This window comes from Molothrus aeneus, chromosome 16 (genome assembly GCF_037042795.1).
Source record: "Molothrus aeneus isolate 106 chromosome 16, BPBGC_Maene_1.0, whole genome shotgun sequence".
NCBI classification, from domain to species: domain Eukaryota; kingdom Metazoa; phylum Chordata; class Aves; order Passeriformes; family Icteridae; genus Molothrus; species Molothrus aeneus.
This window is the reverse complement of record NC_089661.1, coordinates 13649785-13674090: the sequence shown is the minus strand read 5'-3', so window position 1 is coordinate 13674090 and position 24306 is coordinate 13649785. Positions and strand designations below refer to the sequence as shown.

Genomic DNA, 24306 nt, shown 5'->3' with positions numbered 1-24306 from the left:
AGCAACCCTGTTCCGTGCTCTGGGACGGCCCTGAGCAGGGAGGCTGAACCCACGCCCCACACTCCCTTCCAGCCTGACCGCTTCGGGATTTTGGGATTCTGGGACTGAGGGCAAGACCCACCCGGCGGGAACCCCGAGAGGGCGGAACCTCTGATTGCATCGCCGCTTCCGGACGGGCTGCGCAGGCGGAGGGACATGTGAGGGCAGCTACTCTCCCACAGCCACTTCCGGTTGGCGTCACGGGGAGAAGAGTCCGGGCGGAAGCGACCCGGGCCCACTTCCGGCGGTGGCCATGGTGACGGCGGCGGCCAGGTGGGGACAGAGGGGACAGGGGGGACACCTGGCAGGGGCCGGGGGGCTGCGGGGCTCAGGGGAGTGCGGGAGAGCTTGGGGGAAGGCGGCGCTGGAGCGCGCAGGGACGCCAGGCGCTTTCCGGGACAGAGTTCACCGCTGGTACCGACATTAAAAACCCAATTACAGATAAATCAGGAACAGCCGGCTGTCATGGCCTCACGGAAGTTTAAGTGGCTCTTGATTTGGTAAATGTCTGCAAAAGGCTTTGTCTGGAACAACAAATGTTTGAGTTTTCTGATCAGGCCGCCTTTGTTTCTGTCCCGAACACCAACGGAGGAATTCCGTGTGGGAGGGAGGGAGGGAGGAATTACACTTTGGAATTACACTTTGTACCCGAGTAAAAGGGGCAGGAAGATAAGAGAAAACGATTTCATAGAATCCTAGGCTGGCTCGGGTTGAAAGAACCTTAAATCCCCTCTCATTCCACCCCTGCCAGCACCTTCCACTAGACCAGGTGGGATTCCAGGTAATTCCTCAAGTCCGGGCTGGTTTCTGGGTGCTGCAAACAATTTTTTTCCCTTTTTGCTGCACCTTGGGTTGAAGAACTCGGGCAGGATGCACTGAAGGACTGCAGAGATCCAGCAGAGGCTGATGCTTCAGGTAATGCCTGGCTGGCTTTGGGAATTCCAGCTTTCTTTGGGAATTCCAGCTGGGCTGTTCTCTCCTCCTGCTCCCTGTTTGGATGAGGAGCTCTGCCCAGTTGCTGCATTCCTCCTGAGCAGTTTTTACTGCTTTCAGCGTTTGAGCTCACTCTCGGTGTGGGGGTTGAATTCCCCGTGCCCTGGAAAGGTCAGGGCTGTGTTCCCTGGGTTTGTTTTTAGAGGCAGCCCGGGCTGGGCTGGCATTGGACACTTGCTTGGATCGCTGCCAGTTCCACATTTAACTCGGGGCTGTCCTGAGGCAGCACCGAGGCAGCTCCAGCTCAGAGCCACTGTTGGTGAGCCCCTTCCTTTCTCAGGTAGGACCTTGTGCTTTCTTCAGACTAAAGCCCTCACTCAAGCCCACAGGGGCTGTGCTTTTTTCCTTAGGAAAACCAGTTTTTTCCCCCCTTCCTTTTATCCCTCAAGCCGTTGGGTTTGGGGTTGCAGCCTCCCAGCTGGTGCCACTTGTCACCTAAAGGACAATGTGATTCTGGGAGCCTGGAGCTGCACAATCAGCTTTATTCCCCCCTTGTTTGGGGAAGCTTCCAGGGGTTTGGTTCTTTAGGATCTGCTCTCATCTTTGCACCCTTGACCTTATTAATGAATAAGGTCATTAATCCTTGTTCTTTGAGAAACCACTGTCCTGGCTTTTATAGGAGAACACCCAGTTTTGTTTTAAAGGGAAAGTTCTGGGTTTATTTTTAATTGGATGATTGTAATTTATTCTATGGGAATAAATCACATTTATCCAATTAAAGTGGATAAATGTGATTTAAAAAGTTTCAAAGAAAGTCTCCTGTCACCTGTATTTGCTGACATTATCAGTGTTCTTATTTCTGCTCTCTGGTAACCTGCATGTCCCAATCCTGCCCTTTGGGATGGAGAATTGGGAATTGCAGGACTTGGGTTGCAGTTAATGAGCAGAGGCTTCTCCCAGGCTGAAACCCTGGTGTAATAAACGTTACCTGTTAAAAACAGAGGGGTTTTTCAGCCTGAATACCCAAATTACTGAATAGAGGTGATGGTGGGGTCTCAGACCTTGGAGCAGGAGGCCTGGGATGGTGAATGCATCTCAGATGAGGGGTGTCCCCCACCCTCACCCCCATTTTCAATGTGACACAGCATTTCCTGCTCTGGGCTGCCTTTGGCTGCTTCAGTGTCACCTAAAGTTGGGGTTGTGATAGAAGCAGGTCAGGAAATCAAAGCAAAACTTGTTGCTGTGGGTCTGAAGTGCTACAGAAGTTTTTCTGTCCCAAATGATTTATTCAGCTGGGTTGTGCTCTCTCTCAAGTCTGACTGATCTGAGATTTTCTTTGTTTTGGGGTTTTTTTATAAGTGGCCATTTGAGCACCTTGGAAGAAGGCACTGCATCTGCATGCCCCCAAAAAAATAAATATAAATATAATATAATATAACTGATATATTAATATATTTATATATTATTATAGATTAAATTATATATTATATAAATAATCTATTATTAATATATAATATATAAATTATATAATATATATTAAATATATTATATACATAAATATATAGATGAAGATATATAAATTATATATTAAAAATATAATTAAAATATATAGAGGGATTTACATCTCTGATTGGCAAATCCTTGTCTCTCTGGCTCCTCTCCCTCTCTTCCCCATCCCATCTTTCCCCTCCCCAGAGCTGTTACCTGTTGGCTCAGGCTCCAGCCTGGGAGCTGCCAGAGCAGCTGTTGCTCCTGCCTGGGTTCTTGGTTTGCTGCAGCCTTCAGGCAGAGATGGACAATCTGCCCAGTTCCTGTGTATAGCATGAGAAAAAGGAAAGAAATGCAATAAAAGATTAGAAATATTTGTCAGATCTCAGTGTGCTTTAGTCAGGAGAGGTGTCAGGAAAGGCCCCTCTCTTCAGTTACCTTTGCACCTGCGTTTCACTGAAACCACAGCAGGGCCAGATTTTTCCAGTGCCTCATGAAGGAAGTGCCAGTGCAGCTGTCAGCTCCCACTTGGGAAATAATGAAAGGGCCTGAACGTGGGCTGAGGATTTTTTTTTTTTATTCCAGAATGTCCTGTAAGCCCAATGTCAGCACAGCACCTGCTGTCCCTGCCCACACTTTGTGCTGTGAATCTCAAGAGACCTTTGAGAGAGCAAAAAAAGGGGAATCATAGAGAAGGCAGCTGCTGAGCATGAACCAGTCAGGAGAACCTTTTCATCCAGCCTGAAAATCCAGTGGGCTTGTGTCAAAACATCCCTTTCACAGGAATTATTCCAGGGAAGATCCATTATCTTATGCCAAATGAACTGTCCCAGTCCCTGGCTGCAAACCAGTGCCAAACACGCCCTGTGTGCACTCCCAGACTCGGGTGCAGGAATAAGATGCTGTGCAGTGCCTGAGCTGAATCCTCCTTTGGTGTTTCTGCTTTCCCACTCTGGGCACGCTCCCTGTGCCTGGGCAGCTGCTGCTCTGGTGTCTCCCTGCATGATCCCCACTGCATCCCACCAGGAAGGACTTGAGACACACAAGAGTCACTTTGGGAATGGGAAGCTCCAAAGGACCCCAAGAAGATTTGTGTTCTACCTTGGTGGTTTTGTTTTTAGACCTTGCCAGGTTTATTTAGAGCTGTCTTTATGTGTTACTTTATTGTGTTCCAGCTGTAACCCCAGAAATAGTTATTTTATTCAGTTCACTACTATTTCAGCAAGCTGTTCACTGAGCAGCTATTTGAGGAATTCTCTCCAAGCCCCTGATGGGTATCTGGAAGAGCCTGACATTTTCCACATTAGCTCTGTTCCATGGCATGCAGAGCCTCTGCCATCCCCTCAGTGACACTGAATTCTGCCTTAGCATTGTAGTTACCTCTTGTTTTCTGCTTCTCATGCTCTCCTTGTGTTTGAAGGAGCACAAGTTGTGTGCCCAGAATTTCCCAGTATCTTCCCAGTAAAGGCCTGTCTTGCAGTTCAGACTGCAAGAGTTCAAACTCTGCCTGCATGAGAAAGAAGAAGGGAAGGGAAAATACCCTGATGTTTCATTGTGACTTCATGTGTGACCCAGAAGATTTCAGGAAGGGGTTGTAATTAACTGTACTCTTACACCAAGCTTTGATAAAAGCTCAGGGATATACAGAGGGAAAATTAGTGGCCTTTTCACAGGAGTCCCACTTGCTCTTTGGCCCTTAGTAAGCTGTCACATAAACTCTCTTGAAGGAATGGCTTAGCAAGGAGATTAGGGCTATGCCTTGGTATCAGAATCCAATCCCAGGATGAGATTTCAGTGTGTTAAGCAAATTACTGGCTCAGAGAGAAAACCTGGAGCCTCCAAAAGACAGACTGGCTTATATCCATCTGGGATAACACACAGTAACTGATCTCTGGCTTGTAGATACTCTGGTACTGGCTGTTCTAGAGAAATCTGAACAGTTTTATACAATCAGAAGAATGTGGAGAAATATCCCAGCCCTGAGGAACTTCCACACAAGAGGGTGAATTTAGGGCAAAACATGGGAACAGCATCCCTGAACCCAAGTTTGTGATGGGACAGCTGACAGGATGCAATGCCAAGTGTCCTGCTGGGATGTTCACTTCATTACTGTTTCAGTGCTTAAAATTGGGTACTGATGTGAACTTTCCAAAACCTGAATGAAGGGATGAGAAAACCTGCTGAAGACACAGAGGTACCTTGGTGGTTTATTGGTGGTCTAAGGCAGGGTTAAGAAGAATAATTTCAAAGTAGTTTTCAGGCCTTTGCTCATTTTCCTCATGGTGAAATGATCTCTTTCCTCTCACCCTGTGGCTCTAGGAAGACAGCTGAGAAAGGGAAGCTGATGGATTTCACCAGCACTGTCATCATCCCGCTGCTCTTCGGCAGCCTGGGCATCTTCGCGCTGTTCCGGCTGCTGCAGTGGGTGCGGATGCGAACCTACCTGCAGGAGGCTGTGGTGGTGATCACAGGGGCCACCTCTGGCCTGGGGAAAGGTATGGACACACACAGCCCACCAAGGGCAGCACGGGCAGGGGGCTGTGGCAGGAGCAAAGCAGGAATGAGCTGAAAGCTCCTGCTGATCTGAGTTTGAGACACGCAGCTCCCACCTGAGTCATAAGCACTTGGTTTCAGTCAGCTCTGCCAGCACCTGCCAGCCTGGTAGAGACCATTCCTGTTCCAATAAGCACCTGGGAGATGCCAGGGAAATGAGCAGAGCAGCCTGGGCACAGCTCTCAGGTCACTGCTGTGCTGTGCATGAAGCTCCAGCTCTTGCTGCCCCACCTGGGTGGGCAAGCAGGACTGAAATGGCTTTTTCCAGCTCTGAACCAACTACAGCTCCCAGTAAGGCTGCCATGGCATAAACTACCTTCTTCTGGGGTTTATTTTTCGATTTAATTTGTGTAAATTAAATGATTGATTCTTCCATATCATTACATATTGTCCCTGAAGTCAAAAAAGTGCATGATCATTCTTCCTTTCAGACAGTAATTTTGATTGATTCTTCTTGTAGATGTATATGCAAGGAAGTCTCAACATTTGGTACAAAAAAATTAAATCACCTTGTATAAACTGGAGCTCATCAAACAAGGAATTAGATGCTGTTCTTGTGCTGTCAGGGGTCTTTTCCCTAAATCCTGAAAAAGCCAGGAAGCCAAATTATTTCTTTAAAACCTCCCAGAAATTGTGTTCTGCCTTCACTTAATTCCAGCTGCTCTGCAAAACTTTCCACTCCTTTTCTTTGTCCCTCACACTCAAGTTAAGGTACCTGTCATGGTACAAATCCATCCACTCTAAAGTCAAACTCTTGGCATTATTAACACCAGGGAGTATTTTTTTCCAAATGAAACTTATGTTTTGCTTCAGTGGCTACATTCTCTAATTCTGCTTTCTATAATTGCTTTAAAAGCTGCTTGAAGAGAAGACAAGGTGCTCTCTGCTATCAAGGCCTCTCATTAGGATGAGTACATTTCTAGAACAAATAGAGCTTTAATTGATGCTGCCTTTGCATGTGAGTTTGTCCCTAAGGACAGGGGTGTTCAGGAACTGGCCAAAGGAGATGAACTGGTTCTCTCTGCCTGCCTCAACCAAAGAGTGGGAGTGGTAAAGGATCTTGTACTTCTCATCAAGAAGAGAGGAAATTAGCATTCCAGGAGAGACCTTCCAGCTGGAGCTGTCTGTGCTGTGGGGTGTAGAGACTTCCACCACTGTACTGTAAAGTTTCCTCCCTTTTTGACTCATTTGCAAGATCTTCTACAACTCCCCTTACTCCTAGTTATTAATACACCAGACCACCTCTAATTACTGTGTGTTCACTGCCATCCACTGTCACCCCTTGTGCAAACAAGCAGTTTGTCCCTCTGGCTCCCAGAGGGGACAGGAACATGCAATTAGGAGGACAATGGCCTGGCATCCCTTCTCCAGGCTTTTCCCCATGAAGAGAATCACCTTGATGAAGGCATTAAAGCCCAGGCTCCCAGAACCTCTGGAGGTGTTCATTAAAACTGAAACTCCTAAGACCTGTGGTAGATGACACACACAGGGTAACTGTGGTCAAAAACAAAGAGGTAAATGTGACCAGCTGAGGGGGAGGATGTGTGAAGAGCACAGTGAGTGTCTGACCAGCACTGAATGTTGTGAGCACAGCAGCTGCCTCATGTGTCTGTCACAGTCCCAGGAGAGTGGGAGTGGCTGTGACCTCTCTGTCAGTCAGCCTGGCCACCACACAGCAGCAATAAAGCCACCTGCAATAAAGACCCTGCAGCAAACAGCACTTTGAGCTATCCCCAGGGCTGATGTGGATCTGTCCTTTGGCTGATATTCACATGCCCACTTTTCTCTCTTCTTGCTTCTCCACAGAATGTGCCAAAGCTTTCCATGCAGCTGGCTCCAGGCTGGTGCTGTGTGGCAGAGACAGTGAGAAGCTGAAGGGGCTGGTGCAGGAGCTTTGTGCTGTCAAGAATCACCGCAAGAACGTGAGTGTGGCACCAGGACAGGCCCTGGCCTCACCTGGCCTGGATTTCTGCTTGGGCTCTCACAGGAGTTACAGAATTGCCTGTGGGCTGTTCTCTTGAGCAATAGGAAAAATGCAGCTCTGTGGTTAGGGATGGATGCTGATACAGGAGTACACTGAGCTGGCATGTCATTCCTTGTAAAAACCCCTAAAAGAAGCCAGTTTGGCTAGAAATGGAAGTGAAAGCACACGAGGGCAGAGTGTCCAGACCCCTTACACCTGCACCTCATACACCAAATCTAGAAAAGTGACTTCATTTCTGTTTTTATTTTTTATGCCTATGCCTGCTGACTGCGGCTAAGAAAGGTACTGCTGGCTCCTGCAGAAAACACATGGGTTAGGTTTTGCCTTTTTCAGATGCATTTTCTTTAATAAGACAACAGGAAACTTTAGTACTTGAGGAAGATCCCCCTTGTCCCTTTGCTAGGCTCAGGGATAAGGAACAGGGTACAGGAGCACAACCTGCTTCTGCCATGAATTCCCCACGTGGAACAGGGTCTGCATGGCCCTGCTCCTGTGCTTCCAGAGCTGGGGGATCCCAGAGCTGGCACACCCAGCACTGAACTGGATTTTGCTAACTTGAGTTTCTTCACAGCCACACGAGCCTCACACCGTGGTGTTTGACCTCTCAGACACCAAGGCTGTGGTGAATGCAGCTGAGGAGATCCTCAAGGCCTTGGGTCACGTGGACATCCTGATCAACAACGCTGGCATCAGCTTCAGAGGCACCATCGTGGACACAGGGCTGCATGTGGATAAAAAAGTGATGGAAACAAATTACTTTGGACCTGTAGCCCTCACCAAAGGTACCTGTGACCCACAGGATTAGGCTGATGCCTCTGCAGACCACCAGAGCTGAGCACAGCTTTGCTTGTGATGTCATTGTGGCTGGTACAGCACAGGCTAAGGGAGGTTTGGGGTTCTGGGCAGGCCTGAGGGCACGACTGTGTGGGAAATGCCCCAGTGGAGATGATCCCTGGTTCCATCTCCTGATTTCAGCCTGGCAGGGGCTTGGGAAGAGGTCCGGTTATCCTGTCTGCCCTGACAGAATGTGGTGGGGGGTTCCAGTGGAGCTGCAGCTTTCCTGGGAAGCTTTGGTCACACAGAAAGATCAGCCTGGAGCGTGTCAGCTACAGGAAATGGGAAGATGTTCTGGTGGCAAGAAAAGCAAATCCTGCTGCCCACTGTGTGGGGGATCAGAGCCACCACAGCAGCCCTTGTGCAGCCTCTGGCACAAGGAATCTCCTCACAGGTGACCCTCCCAGGCAGACACAGCTTCAGTCAGAGGCACCCCAAGCACTGTCCCAACCCCTGCCCTGAAAAGGGATCTTGTAATTCCCTTCAGCATCTCTGAGTGCTCTGAAAGCTTTGATTCTTGACAGCAGCAATGGCAGGAGTGTTGTCTGAATGGGTCTTTTCTGTCCTTTGCTAGCACTTCTCCCCTCCATGATCAAGAGGAGACAAGGCCACATTGTGGCCATCAGCAGCGTGCAAGGCAAAATAAGCATTCCTTTCAGATCTGCATGTAAGTACCTCCACAGAAGATGGGAAAGACATATTTGGGGCACCAGGCTGAATAAATACTTGGCTCCTGCTTCCACATTTAGCTCTCCATGGAATTGGCTGTGTGCAGGGAAGGCAGAGCTGTGCATCACCCTCAAAGGGGTTGCAAACCACTGACAGCACTCTTAAATACAAAATCTTAGCCCTGTCCTAAAGTTGTTAAGGGATGGAGAATATGTTTTGAAAACAGCTTGATTGTCCTATCTTGAGAGTCATTATAATTCCATAATTTTATGGTATTTTGTCCTTGTCATTTGTCTGCCTTATCTCCTCTAAGAAAGCAGGAATTTTTGGTTTTAATAAATTATGAAGTGCTGTAGTACAAACAATGCCAGAACAAAAGCCTAAACAATCTTGATCCAGCAAACTCTTCAAGGTAAATCAGTTATGACAAGAAATATTGGTGGGATTACTGAGAAAAAAACCTTTTAAAAGATGGATGAACTAGGATGAGAGCAGACACACAAACATCTGTAAATCACTGAAAGTGAACACCAGAAGTAGAGTGGTGATGGCATGCAGTGGGTCAGGAATGATGCTGAGGGGGGGAGAGCCTGGAATGTCTGAGCCATGGGGTTTTGCAGGTGATGTGGGTCCAGCTGCAGAAAGTGTGTTCTGAGGAGCTCCCAGGGACCAGAGCCTGTGGATGTGGCAGCAGGAGCTCAGCCCTTGCCTGGATCACTGCAGGGTCCTCAGCCCTTGCTGAGCTGGCTCTGGTGCTGCTGGTGTGGTGGGGGCAGCCACAGGCAGTGACCAAGCACAAGGAGTCACTCAGCCATTTCATGGGGGAAAATCCTGCCCTAGGCCACGCTTCCCTGCTGTGCCTGCCTGTGTCATCTGCTGTTCCTTTGTGCAGCCAAGCCCTGAGCCTGCTCTGCAAGTCCCTGGTGCTCAGCACGTGCAGGGCAGAGGCTTTGGGTCTCCTTTATCAGGACTGGGAGGCAGCTTGGGCTCACTCTGGAGTGCTCTGGCAGGGCTGTGATATTAAGCTCAGGATCCCAGCCAGTTTTGAACTTGAGTTTACATTTTGTCTTCCTAAATTGCCTCTGACTCCTACTACCTGTTGCTGCCATTCACTAAACAAAAACAAAGGCAGAGGCTGGAGAGCAGCTCTTGCTGAGGAGTGGCTGCATTGTAGTGAAAATCCCATTCAGAAAGTGAAAATTCCTTCAGCCTGCTCCTCTCCTTGGTGCACAGTCCTTGTCCTGTTTTCCAGATGCTGCCTCTAAGCACGCTACCCAGGCCTTCTTTGACTGTCTGCGAGCAGAGGTGGAGCAGTATGACATTGAAGTGACAGTTGTGAGCCCTGGGTACATCCAGACCAACCTGTCCCTCAACGCTGTCACGGCGGATGGATCTCGCTATGGAGGTGAGATACCCCTCACTGCCCTTTCCAAAGCATCTCCATGTCATCATAAGGTGTGTTTGCAACACATGGCCTCTGGTGGGGCCACAGGTTAGCCCTGAAGGATCAAAAACCACCTCTGGATGTAGGGTAGGAACAGCAAGCCCCAAAATTGAACCTTTCCAGACAACAACTATTGCCTTCAGGGCCAGCCATGAGCAACAGCTGCCTGTGCTCCCATACCCAGCTGGAGTGAGGGCCAGAGCAAGCAGCCATGTGCAGTTAGAGCACTCCTAGGAAAGGTGCTCAGTGGGGTTTACCTGCTGCTGCTGCTGCTGGTGCTCACTCAGCTTTCCCTTGGCAGTTATGGACAAGACCACGGCTGAGGGACAGACGGCGGCCGAGGTGGCTCAGGTGGTTCTCAATGCAGTGGGACAGAAGAAGAAGGAAGTGCTTGTGGCTGGCCTGACCCCCTGCCTGGCTGTCTACCTGAGGAACCTCTGCCCCAGGCTGTTCTTCACCTTAATGGCATCTAGAGCAAAAAAGGAGAGAAAAGCAAAAGGCTCTTAGAGCTCAGCTGCCCTGAGCAGGGAGAGGCTGAGCCCCTGCAGTCGGCTGGGACATCACTGGAGGTGCTCCTGCAGGAAAACCCTTCCTCCAAAAGCTGTTTACCATTGCATGGAGACTGGGAAGTGGTTTCCCCCACACTGCTGGAAGACAGCACCTAAACCTCAGCTGGAGAAGGAAGGTGCTTGGACAATGGGGGAGAGCTGAGGTGCAGGGGAGGGGTCAGGGGAACACTGCAGCTGGGGAGGCCCTGGCTGGGAGACTCCTCACCTCACTGCAGGCATGCTCAGCTTTACTGGCCTGCTACAAATAAAACCCACCTGTTCTGCCTTCACACGAGCAGCCCTTGGCTGTCCCCACCCCTGTGAAATACAGTCCTCAGCTGGGAGCTCTCGTGATCAGTGTCTCATTCCCACTCCTTCCAGTCTGATCCAGGACATGCTGCTTGCAGTGGGAAACTTCACAGCCTCTTCCTGTTAACGTGCCAAGTCAGCTGATAAATTAGGCTCAGTCCAGTGCCACTTTTAAAGAAGTAACTGATGTACAATTTGGGTGTATTTGGCATCATTTTACCTGTCTGAATCATGCCCTGCTGATGGACTGGGACAGTTCATTCTGCAGTGACAGCTCTGTGGATCCCAGCCCGAGGAATGCAGGGAAGCACTGAACAGGTAGAACAGCACAGCAAGGCAGCTGCTGCCAGGACACACTGCACAGGTGACAGCAGCACACCTGGGCCACCTGCAGCACAGAGCAGGTGTGATCCTGTGGATGCCAGGCACTCTCTGGCACTAGAGAAGAATCCATGTGTGTAAAGTGCAGAGTGTAGCAGACAGACCCTTTGTTCTCATCTGCTTTAAAGCAATCACAGATGCTAATTAGGATCACATCCAGTGGGGAATGATACCTGCCTGTTCAGGTATCACTTCAGGGAGCCTGACAGCCTGAAGGGTGCTGTGTTCCATTCCTCAGCCCTTCTCCTCATGTGAGGGATACCAGCACCATTAGGAAAAAGGAATTGCTGCACAGATAGAGGACAGAAATAATCTTAAAATTGAAATTACTAGTAGGAACCAAGGTTCAGACCTCTCCTGCCCCTCCATGCACTTGCCAGCATTTTCCAGGTGTCCTGCCTCACATGTCCTGCCTGGGAGTGCACATCTGATGACAAATAAATTACATTGCTATGAAATGAATCCCTTGGTCTACTCCAGCTCCTCACAGCACATAAGAGGAAGGGAAAGCAGGAGGGTTTTGTTTTTCCTTACATCCCTGCAAGGTGCTATTGTACCAGTAGTAGCTGCAGAACAACATGCTTTATCCCAGCCCTCTTTATGGACCTGTTAGCTTACACAGTGTGAATCCACACAGAGGATTAGTCACACAAACTCTGATATGGGTGTGCAGGCTCAGCAGGACCTTCTGCTTCCAAAAGCCTCTTCTTAACCACTACAGATTTATAAACGACCTCTGAGAACCAGGATGTGTTTAATGGTGACAATGCTGCTGCTCTGTCAGGACATCCATCCTCTGCCACCTTCCCTGTGTCACAGAAAGGCCTGGGCTTGGGCTGACAAGGTGAAGCTTTCAGGTGTAGACACCTTTTTTCCTGTTAAGAGAGGAAAGCAAGGCATTACCTTCTGTGCCTCTCCACAAGGGGAGTGTTGGTGTTAGTTGTGCTTTTCCTTTTGTGTTTCCCATGCTCAGCTCCTCAGTTCCTTGGTGAAATGCAGTGCTCCTGCCAGGCTTGTTCAGCTGCTCCATGTTCTGGTGTTCCAGGTCGTGGCTACCCAGGAAGGACCAAGGGGCTGCTTTGCATTTCTGTGTTCCCATCCAGGGCACTGAGGGTGAAACACATCAGGCCTGAGGGGAAAATGATGTGTGGGGAGTTCCTGGAGTTCCTGTGGGAGCTACAGCTCCGAGGCAGAGGTTGCTGAGAGTGCAGCCATTCCCTTTGGAGGTAAATTCCCTCTCTGTGATGAGGGGAATGCTGCACATTCCAGAGCAGGTCCACAATGGGCAGGGGGGACAGCAAAGTGTGGGGGCTTCTGAAGGGAGGTTTGTCCCCAGCCACTGATGATTCCATTGAGCTACTGGCACTGGGGACTGCAGATACAGCATCACTCCACATGGATGGGAATTTCTGGAAGTTGTTTTACCCTTTCACCATGTACAAAAATGCCTCTCAAGACCCCTCTCATTCTCCCAGGTCACCTTGCACAGTTACAGCCCTGACTGACTAACAACCAGGATGTTAAAAAGCATTTTAGCTACGTTATCACTGAGATTCCTTGGAAAACAAACTCCCCTGCCCCTCCACCTCAGAATGGAGTAACAGCTGTGTTTTTCAATCAGACCTACCCGTTGTGACAGCTAAGCTGACTTTTCACCTTTCCTCCTACAATAAGAGACCCCAGGAAACTTGCTAATTTTTAACTCAAGTCTCTGATGCCAGCCATGCATTTAGGGAACCTGCCATAGTGATCATTCCAGACCAGGGGAAGCTTAACACAAAAAAGCACCAGGACCCCAGAGGTTTGGTGCAGGAAAGGAACTAACAGCTCTGAGAATTCTGCATTGAGGAAAAAAAGATCAGGAACACCTTCGGTGTGGCCAGCACAAAGGTATTTCAGGGCCTTCTGTAGCAATAGGCAGCAGTAGCTGTGGCAGATGTGCCACTGGCTTCAAATCCATCCAGCAGGACTCTGGAAACACGTCAGGGTGGGAGGGCAGCCTGCCCAGCCTGGCCTGACCACTGAGAGATGAAGTAGTTGCATTTCTTTGCCTCCTCTCTGCCAAGACAACTGTACATTGTTGCTATAAATAGATGCTCTGGATCCCAGCTTCTTTTAACCTTGGAGGGAGAGAGCTCAGCACTGTACAAAGGGCTGCTGCCACCCAGAAATGTCTCAGTGCCACTGGAGCTCCTCCAGCCCCCTCAGGTACAGCTGCCTGTGCTGGTGCTCAGGGCTGGGACACCCAGCAATCCCAGTCTGCCCAGCACACACACAACGGGCTGTGTGTCCTGCTCACAGAAAAACTGCCCCAGCAGAGCAGCACAGGTCAGAACCGTGCTCAGAACAGCCCATGGACATGAGGACAGGGAGACCTTGGTGCCTGCTGTGGCAGCTTGGAGAGATAAAGACAGAAAGGCAGAATTTGGGGCCTGACCCCTGTCAAGGTCGGTGTTTGTGAAGGTCAGGCTGCAGCTCCCACTGGAGCAGGGAGCACACAGTGCACGGGCAGCTCTCACTGCAGGCCTTTGCTCTCCTATTTCAAATGTAACACCTGGAGCTGTGCCAAGCTGGCCCTGCCAACGCCAGCCACACCTATTCCCCATGTGGTGGGAGGAGATTACAGACAGCAAGCCCCTATCTTTTAAAAATAACTGGCAGATGTCACAGAAGAGTAAATGCTTCCCACTTTAAGAACAAGATTTTGAGTTTAGAGCTAAAAAATGGAATAATGCACAGGACTGAATTCTAAAATTTCAGGTAACAGTTACAAGGTGCACTCATGTGGATGCCATGCAGCAGGAGCAAACAGCTCCTGTGTTCCAGGCAAAAGCAGTGGAATTGTGTGGTCAGGGCACAGCACAAAGGTAGGACAGGTGGGCTCCCATCTTGGCAGCCCCCAAGGCATTTCAGAGATGTATCCACCTTAGGAAGAACTTGTACAAGAACTGAGCAGAATGTGCTTGTACCTGGACACTTCAAGTGACATCACTTTGATAACAGTGACAAGAGAGCGAGAGCATTTGAAATTCTCATCCTTTAATGGTCAATGATAACTTCTGGCTGGTTCTGTGTAATACAATTAAACAATATACTTAAATGTTTCCCAAAAAAAAAAAAAAAAAGAAAAAAAAAGAAAAAAAAAAAAGAAAGCAGCTCTCACACCCCTTCTTTCTATTGCTTTCTTTCACTGACATTCTGCTGCTGGATTGGACTCCCCTGGCCTAACATACGGATCTCAAGTCACCACACATCCACATCTCAAGTGTAACGAAGAGCTGAAAAACCTTGGTGCACCAGTGATATGTTATTTGAAAAATAACAGCTCTATCAAACCAAATCCTTCCCAGTCTCCACCGCTTCTCAAAGAGGAAAAACAAAATGTTACTGTGGGAGTCTTAATACACTTGTCTTTGTGGGTTTCTCTCTTCCCTGCTGAAGTCATACAGCATAGAGTTCATAGATCTTCTTTACACAGTACACCAGGGCAGCGAGTGCTATCGTGTTGTGCAGTCTCTTTCTGTGCAGGTCGTCCTTCCTCACCAGCACCACGGGAGTGGACGAGGTGAGCGTATGCAGGGGCAGGCGCGAAAGTTTATAGGCATCGTACTCCACCTGGTACTTGCAGCAGGGATCAAACTGCCACGAGATCCCGTACAGGGTGCAGCAAGCCACGCTCAGCACTCCAGCAGGCAGGGAGATGTAGTGAGAATAATCTACGGGCAGTGCCAGGGGGGTGAAGAGGCAGGTGGTGCCTGCCAGCACAGCCGTTTTGTGCAGGCAGTTCCCCACGGTGATCCAGCGCGCCGTCTCGTCCCCGATGCGCGTGGGCTCGATCACGATGTACTTGTACTGCGCCTCCAGCGCCTGCTCCAGCTCGTACTCAAACTGGTCCTGAGCGTTCTCCCCGTTGTAGATCTCGTGCACAATGTAACAGTCCGTGGAGGACAAGGTCACCCTGGTGAGGGGAAATGAAGAATTAAAACTACAGGGCTGAAGGACAAGGCTGTTCACCCACCCGGATGGGAGAGCAGGATAGAAGCGCCCCAAGTGAGGGCAGCCCCTCAAGGTCACTGCCTGTTTCACAACCCAGCAGCTTCTCAACTCAAGCTTCATTCCACATCAGCTGATTACTCCTGCTGTACAATAATTCATCCTGAAAGAAGGCAATGTATTTTTCTTACCTTTTCCTAACTTGGAGGACCTAGAACAATTTGAGAAATAGGGTCTTGTAGCAGTCCTGAAATGGTTTCTCACACTGTTACCCAAGCAGAAGTGTCACTAACACCTTAGTGACCACGACACATCACTGAACAAACCCCACAGACTTCAGGAGCTTTCACAGACACCAACACAAGCAGCTCACTGATCAGGAGGACAAGCTGCTCTGGGAGGTTTGGAGAGAGGAAACATCTCCAGATGAATACACTTGCTTCCTGATGCAGCTTGCTATTTAGTCCTCCATATGAACGCAGCCTAGTAAATCCATGGTAGATCCAACAAGGATGGCCAAGGAACGCTGCTGAAAGGGAAGGTGAAGAAGGCAGCAGAGCATTCAGTTTGTGGCAGAACGCTTCCCTCTCTCTCCTGAAGTGGGATGCAGCAAAGCAAGACATGAACAAGTTTTTAGCCCAGGCACTGCTCAAACAGTGAAGAAAGAGCTGCTCACTTCACCTGGGAGCACATTTCCTACTCAGGGGATTCAGGGAACTTGTATTGGAGCAGCAGCTTTCAGCTACTTAATGTCACATCAATTTCCACCTTCCCTCCACCCCCTTCACCACATCACCTTATATCTGCAGCTACATTCATGTACAGACTGCTAAGAAATAGGATTATGACTCTTCACCTGCTCTGAGAAAGGGTAAAAACCTGTCCATCAGAACCAGGCAAAATCCTCTCTTCTATGCAGAAATGAATATTTCTGGCATACTTGTGCTTAACCAGAGCAAAACTGAGCACATGGCCTAGCAAAGATAAAAATATCTAACAGATTCCTTTAGCAGAAGGAGAACAAATCACACATCTGACCTAATCACAGCAGACAAAACAGCCTCATCCCAACAGCATTCAGACCCCCGTGATATCAGGAGGAACACACTGCTGATGTGGAGAACAGAATGAGCACTTTTTGCTCCATTAGTGCAGTGGTACTTATGTGCATGCACTGGAAAAAAAGGGAGAAAAATACACACTCACAAGCTGCTGTTGCCAAACATTATCCTTAATGTGCAGCTCCACTCAGGCTGCAAAGGGGATTGAGCAGTGGCCAGCTGTAATCAAGAATATTGTTAAATTACAAGCTGTTGCAGACATGGCTGTTGCAGACATGGATATCAACCAGCAGGACCTGAGAGGCACCACCCTCTCCCAAAGCAGAGTCATAAGCAGTTTCATTAAAAGTCCAGCTGGAATTTATATAACCTACAAGGAAAACTCAACTTACAATGTAGTTATTGAGTTCTTGCAGCGCATTTCCCCCTTGGCCTGTTCATGGGTAGAAAGAAAAATAAAAGTCCAGCTTAATTCTGTGCATGCTGGGGGCTTCTTTAGGGCAATGAGTTGTTAGATATTGTTGGGAAAATTACCATTAACCCTTTCAGCACAGGATGTGGTGGGCTCTGATGTTCTGCAGTGAACTGAGTGGTATTTAGAGAAAAAAAATTTAAGAACAGGCTCTATATAAGGATTTTCTAACAAGAAACCAGTTAAGCAGGTGTTACACTGACACCAAGGACACAGCTGGTCATGGTTTCTGCCAAGGATTCTTTTCCCTGATAACAGCTGCTCCAAGTGCAGCTTCTTCCAAATCAAAAGTCCAGTTTCATTGCAAAAGACATAGAGAGGCTTAAGGTAACTGCACACCACCACCCATGACTTTGTGAAACCACTTGCTGGGGCATAATGACTTCATGGAAAAGCTATTGCTGAAAGGCATTTTCAAGCTGGAAGCCAACCCAGAGCTAATCCAACTTTCCAGACAAAATTAATATTCCCAACAAGGAGCACTTTCAGTGTTTTGTAATACCTAGGAACATGCAGATGGGTGGGCAAAATAGAGAAGGAGAATCCAAATTCAAGAGAGAACTTCCCAGAGGCTTGGGCACAGCACAGTTGTCATTCCACATCTCCCTGTCACCACTGGGAAAACAGGGATGAAGTGAGGCCATTCCTTCCCTGCCTCTGCAAGAGCCATGGGAACTGAGCTTCTAACTCTAGCATTCAGTACCTACATGGGATTTCTCCAGGCCCAGCACCAGGACAGGTGGCACTAACCCTCAGCCTCGTTTCTCCTTGCTCAGTCTTGCCTGTTCTTCCCTCTGAACAGCCTTTTTTCCTTTCAGCATCACTGCACAAGCAGAGCCACACCACAAACAGCCACCTGTCAGCAGGAATCCCACAGCCTGGCCAGAGGCAGCACTGCCCATCTCCTCTGGAATTTTCTGGCTTGCCAGGCTCTGGGGCTTTATAACAATACAGTTGAGAAAAGCACATGCTTTGTTTTCTTGGCCTCCAATGCCAAAACAAGCAGAATTTCAAGTATGTTCTGCTGGGAAAAATAAAAATTTATTGGGAACTGAACGGCACAAAGGCTCCATCCCTGAAAGAGTCTCCCCCCCCAACTGTGCTGCTTTTGCAAATGAGTCCTCTAAAATCAGAATAAATCTCTATCATAGTGCTGAAGCTGCAAATGGCAAAACAGCCAATCCAAAAAAGGTATCTGCTTAAATAGGACATGTGAAGAGTCAGCAAAGCAGGCAGCAAGTCTCAATTTCTGCACAGGGAAGTGGGGTATCATGTATTATTTCCACACAAGAACTGGCTGCCCCTGGAGCATGGAAAGCTGCAAACTGTTTGGATTTCAGATGATACAGAAAGAGACTCAGATATGTGGGCTTGAGGAGGTTTCAGCTGAGGACTTCACAGACACAACTCTCCTGACACAGCCTTTCCACTGAGCACAGCAGCTGCACACCAACAAATCCAGTCAAAGCAACTGCATCTGCTCAAGCACTGGAGGCTCTGGAGTTTGCCTTTTGGAGCTTGTCACCCACCCTGGCCATGACAAACACAACTGCAGAGCTCTGCAAGCAACTCAGAGCTGGCATCCACCACTTATCAAGTGTGGGGATTTGATATAAACTCCATTTTACTTGAAAGAATAGTAAATAACCAGAGAGCACCTAATGCCAGAAGACATAAAATGCTGCCAGGTGTTCAGAAGCCTGATGGGCTGTTTACCAGACTGGAGCCTAAAAGCAGTTGTTAATATTATTCAATCAAGTGATTTTCCAGGACCTGTCTCCCCACCCCAAAGAAGAGGGCACAGTTAAAAAGTTGTAGAGCTCTTCTGTAGGAATAGTTCTAGGCCTTATATCCAAATATTTGTTCTACTGCAGCTTCAGGCATTCTATATCTGAGAACTTTTAGTGTCTCATTCCTGGTGCTGAATGAATGCCTGGATGGGAGGATGTGACAGAACTCTCAGCTATTCAGCACAGCAAGATGTAAATCACTTAAAACTCAACAATGTCAAATTTTGGTATTGCCCAAGTTAAAAATAAGGAATCCATTGTTAACAGAGCTGCAGCAGCAGGAGGGGCAGAAGTGTCTGCTAGCTATAGAGCAAGCTTCAAATTACATTTGGATTGTCTTCCTAACATGGGAATATGGGAGAGCACCAGGAGAGGGTGAACAATAGCAGCTCCAGCAGTTCATCAAATCCTGAAATGGTTTGGGTTGCAAGGGACCTCAAAGCCCACCCAGTTCCACTCCCTGCCATGGCAGGGACACCTTCCACTGTCCCAAATTGCTTCAAATCCTGCCCAACCTGGCTTTGGGCACTTCCAGGGATCCAGGAGCAGCCACAGCTTCTCTGGGAATCTGTGCCAGGGCCTCACCACCATCACAGGGAACAATTTCTTCTGAAGTTCCAGTCCTCAGAGCGGCTCCATTTCTCTGCCTCCACCTTGGAAGCAGGCTCCTGGAAACAGCAGCCTGCCTGGTAAATGGAAATTTCAGTTGGATAGTCTCTATGGATGAAGAAATAAGAAACATTCCAAAGAGGAGGCACAATGTCACTCCATGCTTTGCCAGGTGCCAAGTGGCAAAAGCAGAAACAAAGGAACAGAGCAATGGGAACAAGGCAGGGGAAAACATCCTGGGAGAACCCTCAGCATCCTCCTACCACTGCCCACCTGCAGTCTGGAGAAGGACTGAGCCTCCTGAGTTTGCTGCCTTCAGCCAAATGGCACCTGCCAGACAGACTTTTGGTGAGGGTTTCAAGTTATCCAACTATCTCAGTTCTGCAAATGCTCAAAATCACACTTGGAAATAATCTTAAGCTGCACAAGTACAGTTCTGGACAAAAATAAAAGTTCTTTTGAGCCCCTCCCATAACACGCAGGTCAAGTTTTGGTAAAGTTTTCTCTCCTGGCCAAGAGTTTTGCTCAGAGCACCAAACAATCAGATTAACTGAAAATGGAGACCAGTTTGATAAGTAGTTAAAAAAATTAGAAAGAAGAAGCTTGCAGCAGTGTGATAACACTTGGTCACAAGCAGCACACACAGCCCAGCTCAGCAGTGCAAGAGGGGTTTTGTGCTGGCTCTCCAAGATCTCAGAAAAAGGACATTAGAGATGGCCAGAGCATGTCTGGGAGCATTGCTGGCATCTCAGGCAAGCTGGAGGAAGTCAACAGAGTCAAGGCTTGACAAATCCAAACACTAAACTTCCCTCCCTCCAACATAAATTCTTCCTGAAATTTAATTTAATTCCAAGATTAAGAAATGAGCTGTGGCCTGGCTTTAATTCTCAGTGGAAATATTCCACCTCCCAGTCATATTCCCCAGTGGATGTTTCTACTCAGGATATGGTGCACAGAAAGCACAAACACATCCCACCCTAAACACCTGGAGAATTGTTCCTCTGCTGAAGGTCCCCACAATCCACCAGGCTCAAGCCCTCAGCCAGGGCTGTCAGGCCTGGGGCTTTAAGAAGGGCACTCAAGCAGAGGAAGAACAGGAAATGCAGGGCAATAAAGCAAGACCTGAATTCAAAAGATGCACCTTTAATTCAAATAGGAAAAAGGACAGGAGAACATTGGGAAGCTCTTCAAGCAGCCTTAGGGAGGGACAACATTACCTGAACTCTAAGGAAAACATCACCAGACCATTACAACAAATCCAGCCCCAGACAACAAGGAGGTGTCAATTTTAAGTCAACTAATGATTAGCCAGGCTGATGGAAATAGGTCAATCATTGCTGCAAGCAGAGCACAGAAATCTGAGCAGTGCAGGCAGCGAAAGGGGAGCTCTGTGAGGGCACCAGTGCAGGCAGTGCTGATGACATGGAAGCTGCTCTTTCCAGAGTTTGTCAGAACATCTCCCAGGGGAACAAACGACATGCTGTCCACTGCTCTGGCGGGCACCAGGCTGCCTTTTGTACAGAAACACCCCACACAATCCTGTGTCTGTTCTGTATGAAAAAGTTGTTTTGGTCTACAGATTAACAATTCCCTTTAGACAGGCTCCATTAAAGAGTCTATCCAGAATGAAGAAAAACAAATATTTAATTGGTTCTCTTCAGTGTTTTTGGTTATTTTGTTTAACATTATTATTTCACCACTAGAGCCAGCTGGAGTTCACAGTCAACATCCTTTGAAATTAATGTCCTTACATTCACTCCTAGCAAGGAAAGTACTTTTTAACCAATTATAGCTTTCTCAGTATCAATAAAGTCACTTATGAAGGGACTCAGTCTCCAGAGATACGCTGGTCTATTTTTTTAAAAATAATTTTAAATGAAAGCTGCTGTATTCTCGTAGCAGACAGGATTTGATTCAGTACTGAGTCTCCTCACACCACCTCCGACACACAGATGCCTTTTAGAGCGGCTGGCTGACAACTACAAACCCTCCTTGAAACAGCTCAGCTACCAGGAGAACTGGATCAGCACATTCAGTTCAAAGGAACGTGTCTTTGGACAAGAATCCTGCCCAGAGTAAGAAAACTGTATTCAGCCTATAAAAAGCACATGTCATCATGTGATGACATCAGGTCTGTCAGCGCTGCCTTTGCTCAACCGGTGCTGCAGCAGCCTGGCAAGACAGGCAGGGGTGGTTTGGGATCAGCCACTGAGGCACAGGCAGAGGCCCAGTCATCCACAGCTCCTGCTCTGCAGCTGCCAGGAAGGAGCAGCACCTTGCTGACATCACCCAACACCTCGTGGAATTCTCCTCCTGCCACGTTTGTCCAGGGTGACACCTAAAGAACCACCAGCTTTTGATGGAGATTCTGAAATGCTGCTCAGGGGAGGATGTGCTGCTCTGTTCTCTTCCATACCCTTCTCACTGGCAAAGGAAAAATAATAAATGCAGCAGGTTCATGGAGTGACTCGTGTTTAGGAGTATTTTTGATCATAAGATCAAGAGCAATCACAGCTTTGAAAAAAAGATCACCTCAAACAACAATTAGAATATTGTACAGGTTACAGATGAAGTTACACAGTAACAACTCACTTTTAAGTCTGTGTCAATTTTCACCCTGGAAGAATAATTGAAGTTATTAAGTGTTCTTTTCCATATTCTGTTTCTTCCCTTCTGCTGGGAGGACACGTCTGCCACATGAAAACGCCACACCTCCCATGCTGGGGCAGTGCCAGCCCTGGGTGCAGACAGTTTTACCACTGTGGTATTCTTAGCTGTTTATTTAAACCACGCTGATGCAGGAATTCCATTGGCCCTTCCAGTTCAATTACTTTTGAATTCCCTGAACATAGGCAGCATTCCTGCAGTTCACATTAGCGCCAGAATTTTCAGGGCTACTTGTGGCTCTCCTTGGCCGGGTGGATTCAACAGCATCAAAGCAAACGCTGCTGGATCACAGCAAGGGAACAAAGTCAAGCAAAAGCCACGAGACAAATGAAGGGGGATATCAAAGTTTCTAATTAAGAGGGATATCAGAGTTTCGAGGCGAGGCAGCAGGACAAAGAAAAACTCAGAGAACACTGCAGCAGCTTTCAGCAGCTGCCGGTTACATCAGTCAGCCCTGGGGCAGAACAGAAAAATGCCAACGTCAGGAAATGCGGGATAAACCCAGACATTTTCAGCAGGTGGAGGGCTGTGCACACAGGTTTTAAAGTAGCTCGACCAGACACTGTCTTAAGCTGTGCCAGGGGAGGTTCAGGACTGACATTTGGAAGGATTTCTTCACAGAAAGGATGATTAAACACTGGAATGGGCAGCCCTGGGAGGTGGTGGAGTCACCGTCCCTGGAGGTGTTTAAGGAAGGACTGGGTGGCACTGAGCGCTCTGCTCGGGGTGACGGGGTGGGGATCGCTCCCAGGTTGGACTCGATGACCTCCGAGGTCTTTCGAGCCTAACTGATTCCGTGACATATCCCTCCGTCTCTTTTCCCCATTTTAAAGTTGCGATTCCCAAACTTCCACCGCTGCTCCGTGGGTATTTCCAGCCTGTGCCGGCCGCTCCTCCGCGCCGGCAGAGGCCGGAGCGCGGTCCCGAGCTCCGTGCCCGCCGCGGCCCCGGCAGAAGGAGGTCACCCTGGAGGACTCGCCGCTCCCTCCCCGCCTTTAAAAATAGCCGTGGACGGAAGGAGCCTCCCGGGGCCGGCCCTCCTCTCCCCGGCCCGCAGCGCCGCATCCCGCCGCGGGCAGCGCTGCCCCGGACGCGCCGCGGGCCGCGCTGACCTTCCCCGGGCCCGGCTCCGCCGAGCGCCGCCGGCCCCTCCGCGCCTCAGCGCGGCCGCGTCCCGCGCCCGCCCCGCCCGGCCACGCTCCCCTCGCGGCGCCCCCGCCCTTGCCGCGAGGTCGCGGGGCCGCCGCGGGCGGTGCGGCCCCGCAACCCCCGCCGCCCCTCGCCGCCGCCCGGCTGCCCCTCACCTGTCCCGGCCGCCGCCGCTGTTGGTGCTGCCGGGGCCCGCGCGCCTCCTTCCCCACGCCGCCATCTTGGAGACACTCGCCTCGCAAATGTCTCCGCCGGCGGCCCGCGGGCGCGCCGCGATGCCCGACGGAAGATGTAGTGCGTGGGGGCGGCGGCGGCCGCTGCTTGGGGTGGGGCTGAGCCCGCGGAAGGACTACAAGTCCCACAGTGCCTCGCGCCGCCGCACGGCCGCGGGGGGCTCTGGGGCGTGTAGTCCCCTGCACGGGGGCGGTGGGGCCAGGCGGGCACCGCGGTGAGAGCCCGGCGAGACCCCCGGGCACAGCCCCGTCAACGGCGGCGGAGCGGCTCCGCGGGGCTCGGCTCGGCTCGGCCCCGCCGCCCGGGATCCTCCAGCCTGTGGGAGGAGCGCGGCGGCGAGTCCCGGCCTGCCCCGCGGCCCCGCCGTGAGGAAATGTGGCTGCCCAGGGTGGGCGCCGTTCAGCATCGCCTCCTGATCCCAAAAACCCAGGGGGCTCCTTCCCTGGAGAGACTAGGGATGGAGGATCCCCTGTGCAGCACTTCCCTGGAAGAAGAGGCGGTGCGGTTTGGGGGTGAATTTCGCCCCCTGAATCAATCTCGAAATAGGGGCAGTGGATGGGGAGACTCCCCTGCTGCATCTCTGAGGAGGAATAAATCACAGAATCACTTAGGAAAAGACCTCAAGATCATTAATTCAATATAAAATTGAATACCAAACGCTTCTCTAGAATTGCAGTGTAGCTTTGGTACTGCCAGAGGTTTCCCAGCTCCTGTGGATCCATCAGAAGGTTTTGTGCTTGGATGGTCTCTCCAGGGTGCTTGAGCCTCTGCAGGGCTCCCTCTTGCTCCGGGCTGGATTCCTCCCAGAAGAGGAGCCTTTTTATAAGGAATTTTAAGTTTTCCTTATCAAACAGCAGCTCCTTGCTCCACACCCCCTCCTTTCTCAGAGCCCTCCTCCAGCCTGACAGCGCTGCCTCTGCATCTCCTGTTCCTACAAAAACCCTCTTTCTGACAGCATTATTCCCAAGTGATGTAATGTGACTGTAAGAACAAACCCCTGGCTGCCTCCACCTCCCCAGGCATGCCGAGGCCCTCCCCCAGCGCTGCCCTCCCAGCTGTGTTTTGGGGGGCAGCTGTTTCGGGGGAGGTGAAGGCTGCAGTCACAGGAACAAGGAGGTGTTTGGGAAGCGTGCCCAGCCCGGCAGAACG

At 49.7% G+C, this 24306-nt stretch overlaps 2 protein-coding genes across 8 annotated transcripts; one reads left to right on the top strand and one right to left on the bottom strand.

Annotated features, from left to right (window-relative positions):
- Positions 1-273: 273 nt before the first annotated feature.
- DHRS7B (dehydrogenase/reductase 7B) lies at positions 274-20941 on the top strand. Of its 6 annotated transcripts, XM_066561176.1 has the most exons (8): positions 288-312; positions 898-954; positions 4780-4955; positions 6820-6935; positions 7569-7779; positions 8406-8498; positions 9753-9905; positions 10246-20941. In XM_066561176.1, exons 3-8 carry the CDS (start codon positions 4805-4807, stop codon positions 10449-10451), a joined length of 930 nt encoding a protein of 309 aa, XP_066417273.1. In that variant the 5' UTR covers positions 288-312; positions 898-954; positions 4780-4804; the 3' UTR covers positions 10452-20941. The 6 variants fall into 6 exon arrangements, 5 of the variants coding, with proteins under 5 accessions (XP_066417271.1, XP_066417273.1, XP_066417275.1 ...); XM_066561174.1 differs by lacking the exon at positions 898-954 and having other exon boundaries at positions 274-312; XM_066561178.1 differs by lacking the exon at positions 898-954 and having other exon boundaries at positions 296-312; positions 4784-4955.
- TMEM11 (transmembrane protein 11) lies at positions 14327-23204 on the bottom strand. 2 transcript variants are annotated; one of them, XM_066561179.1, is made up of 2 exons: positions 23079-23204; positions 14327-15140 (listed from the first exon to the last, which is right to left on the bottom strand). In XM_066561179.1, exons 1-2 carry the CDS (start codon positions 23141-23143, stop codon positions 14624-14626), a joined length of 582 nt encoding a protein of 193 aa, XP_066417276.1. In that variant the 5' UTR covers positions 23144-23204; the 3' UTR covers positions 14327-14623. The 2 variants fall into 2 exon arrangements, with proteins under 2 accessions (XP_066417276.1, XP_066417277.1); XM_066561180.1 differs by lacking the exon at positions 23079-23204 and adding an exon at positions 16382-17112.
- Between the last annotated feature and the right edge of the window lie 1102 nt (positions 23205-24306).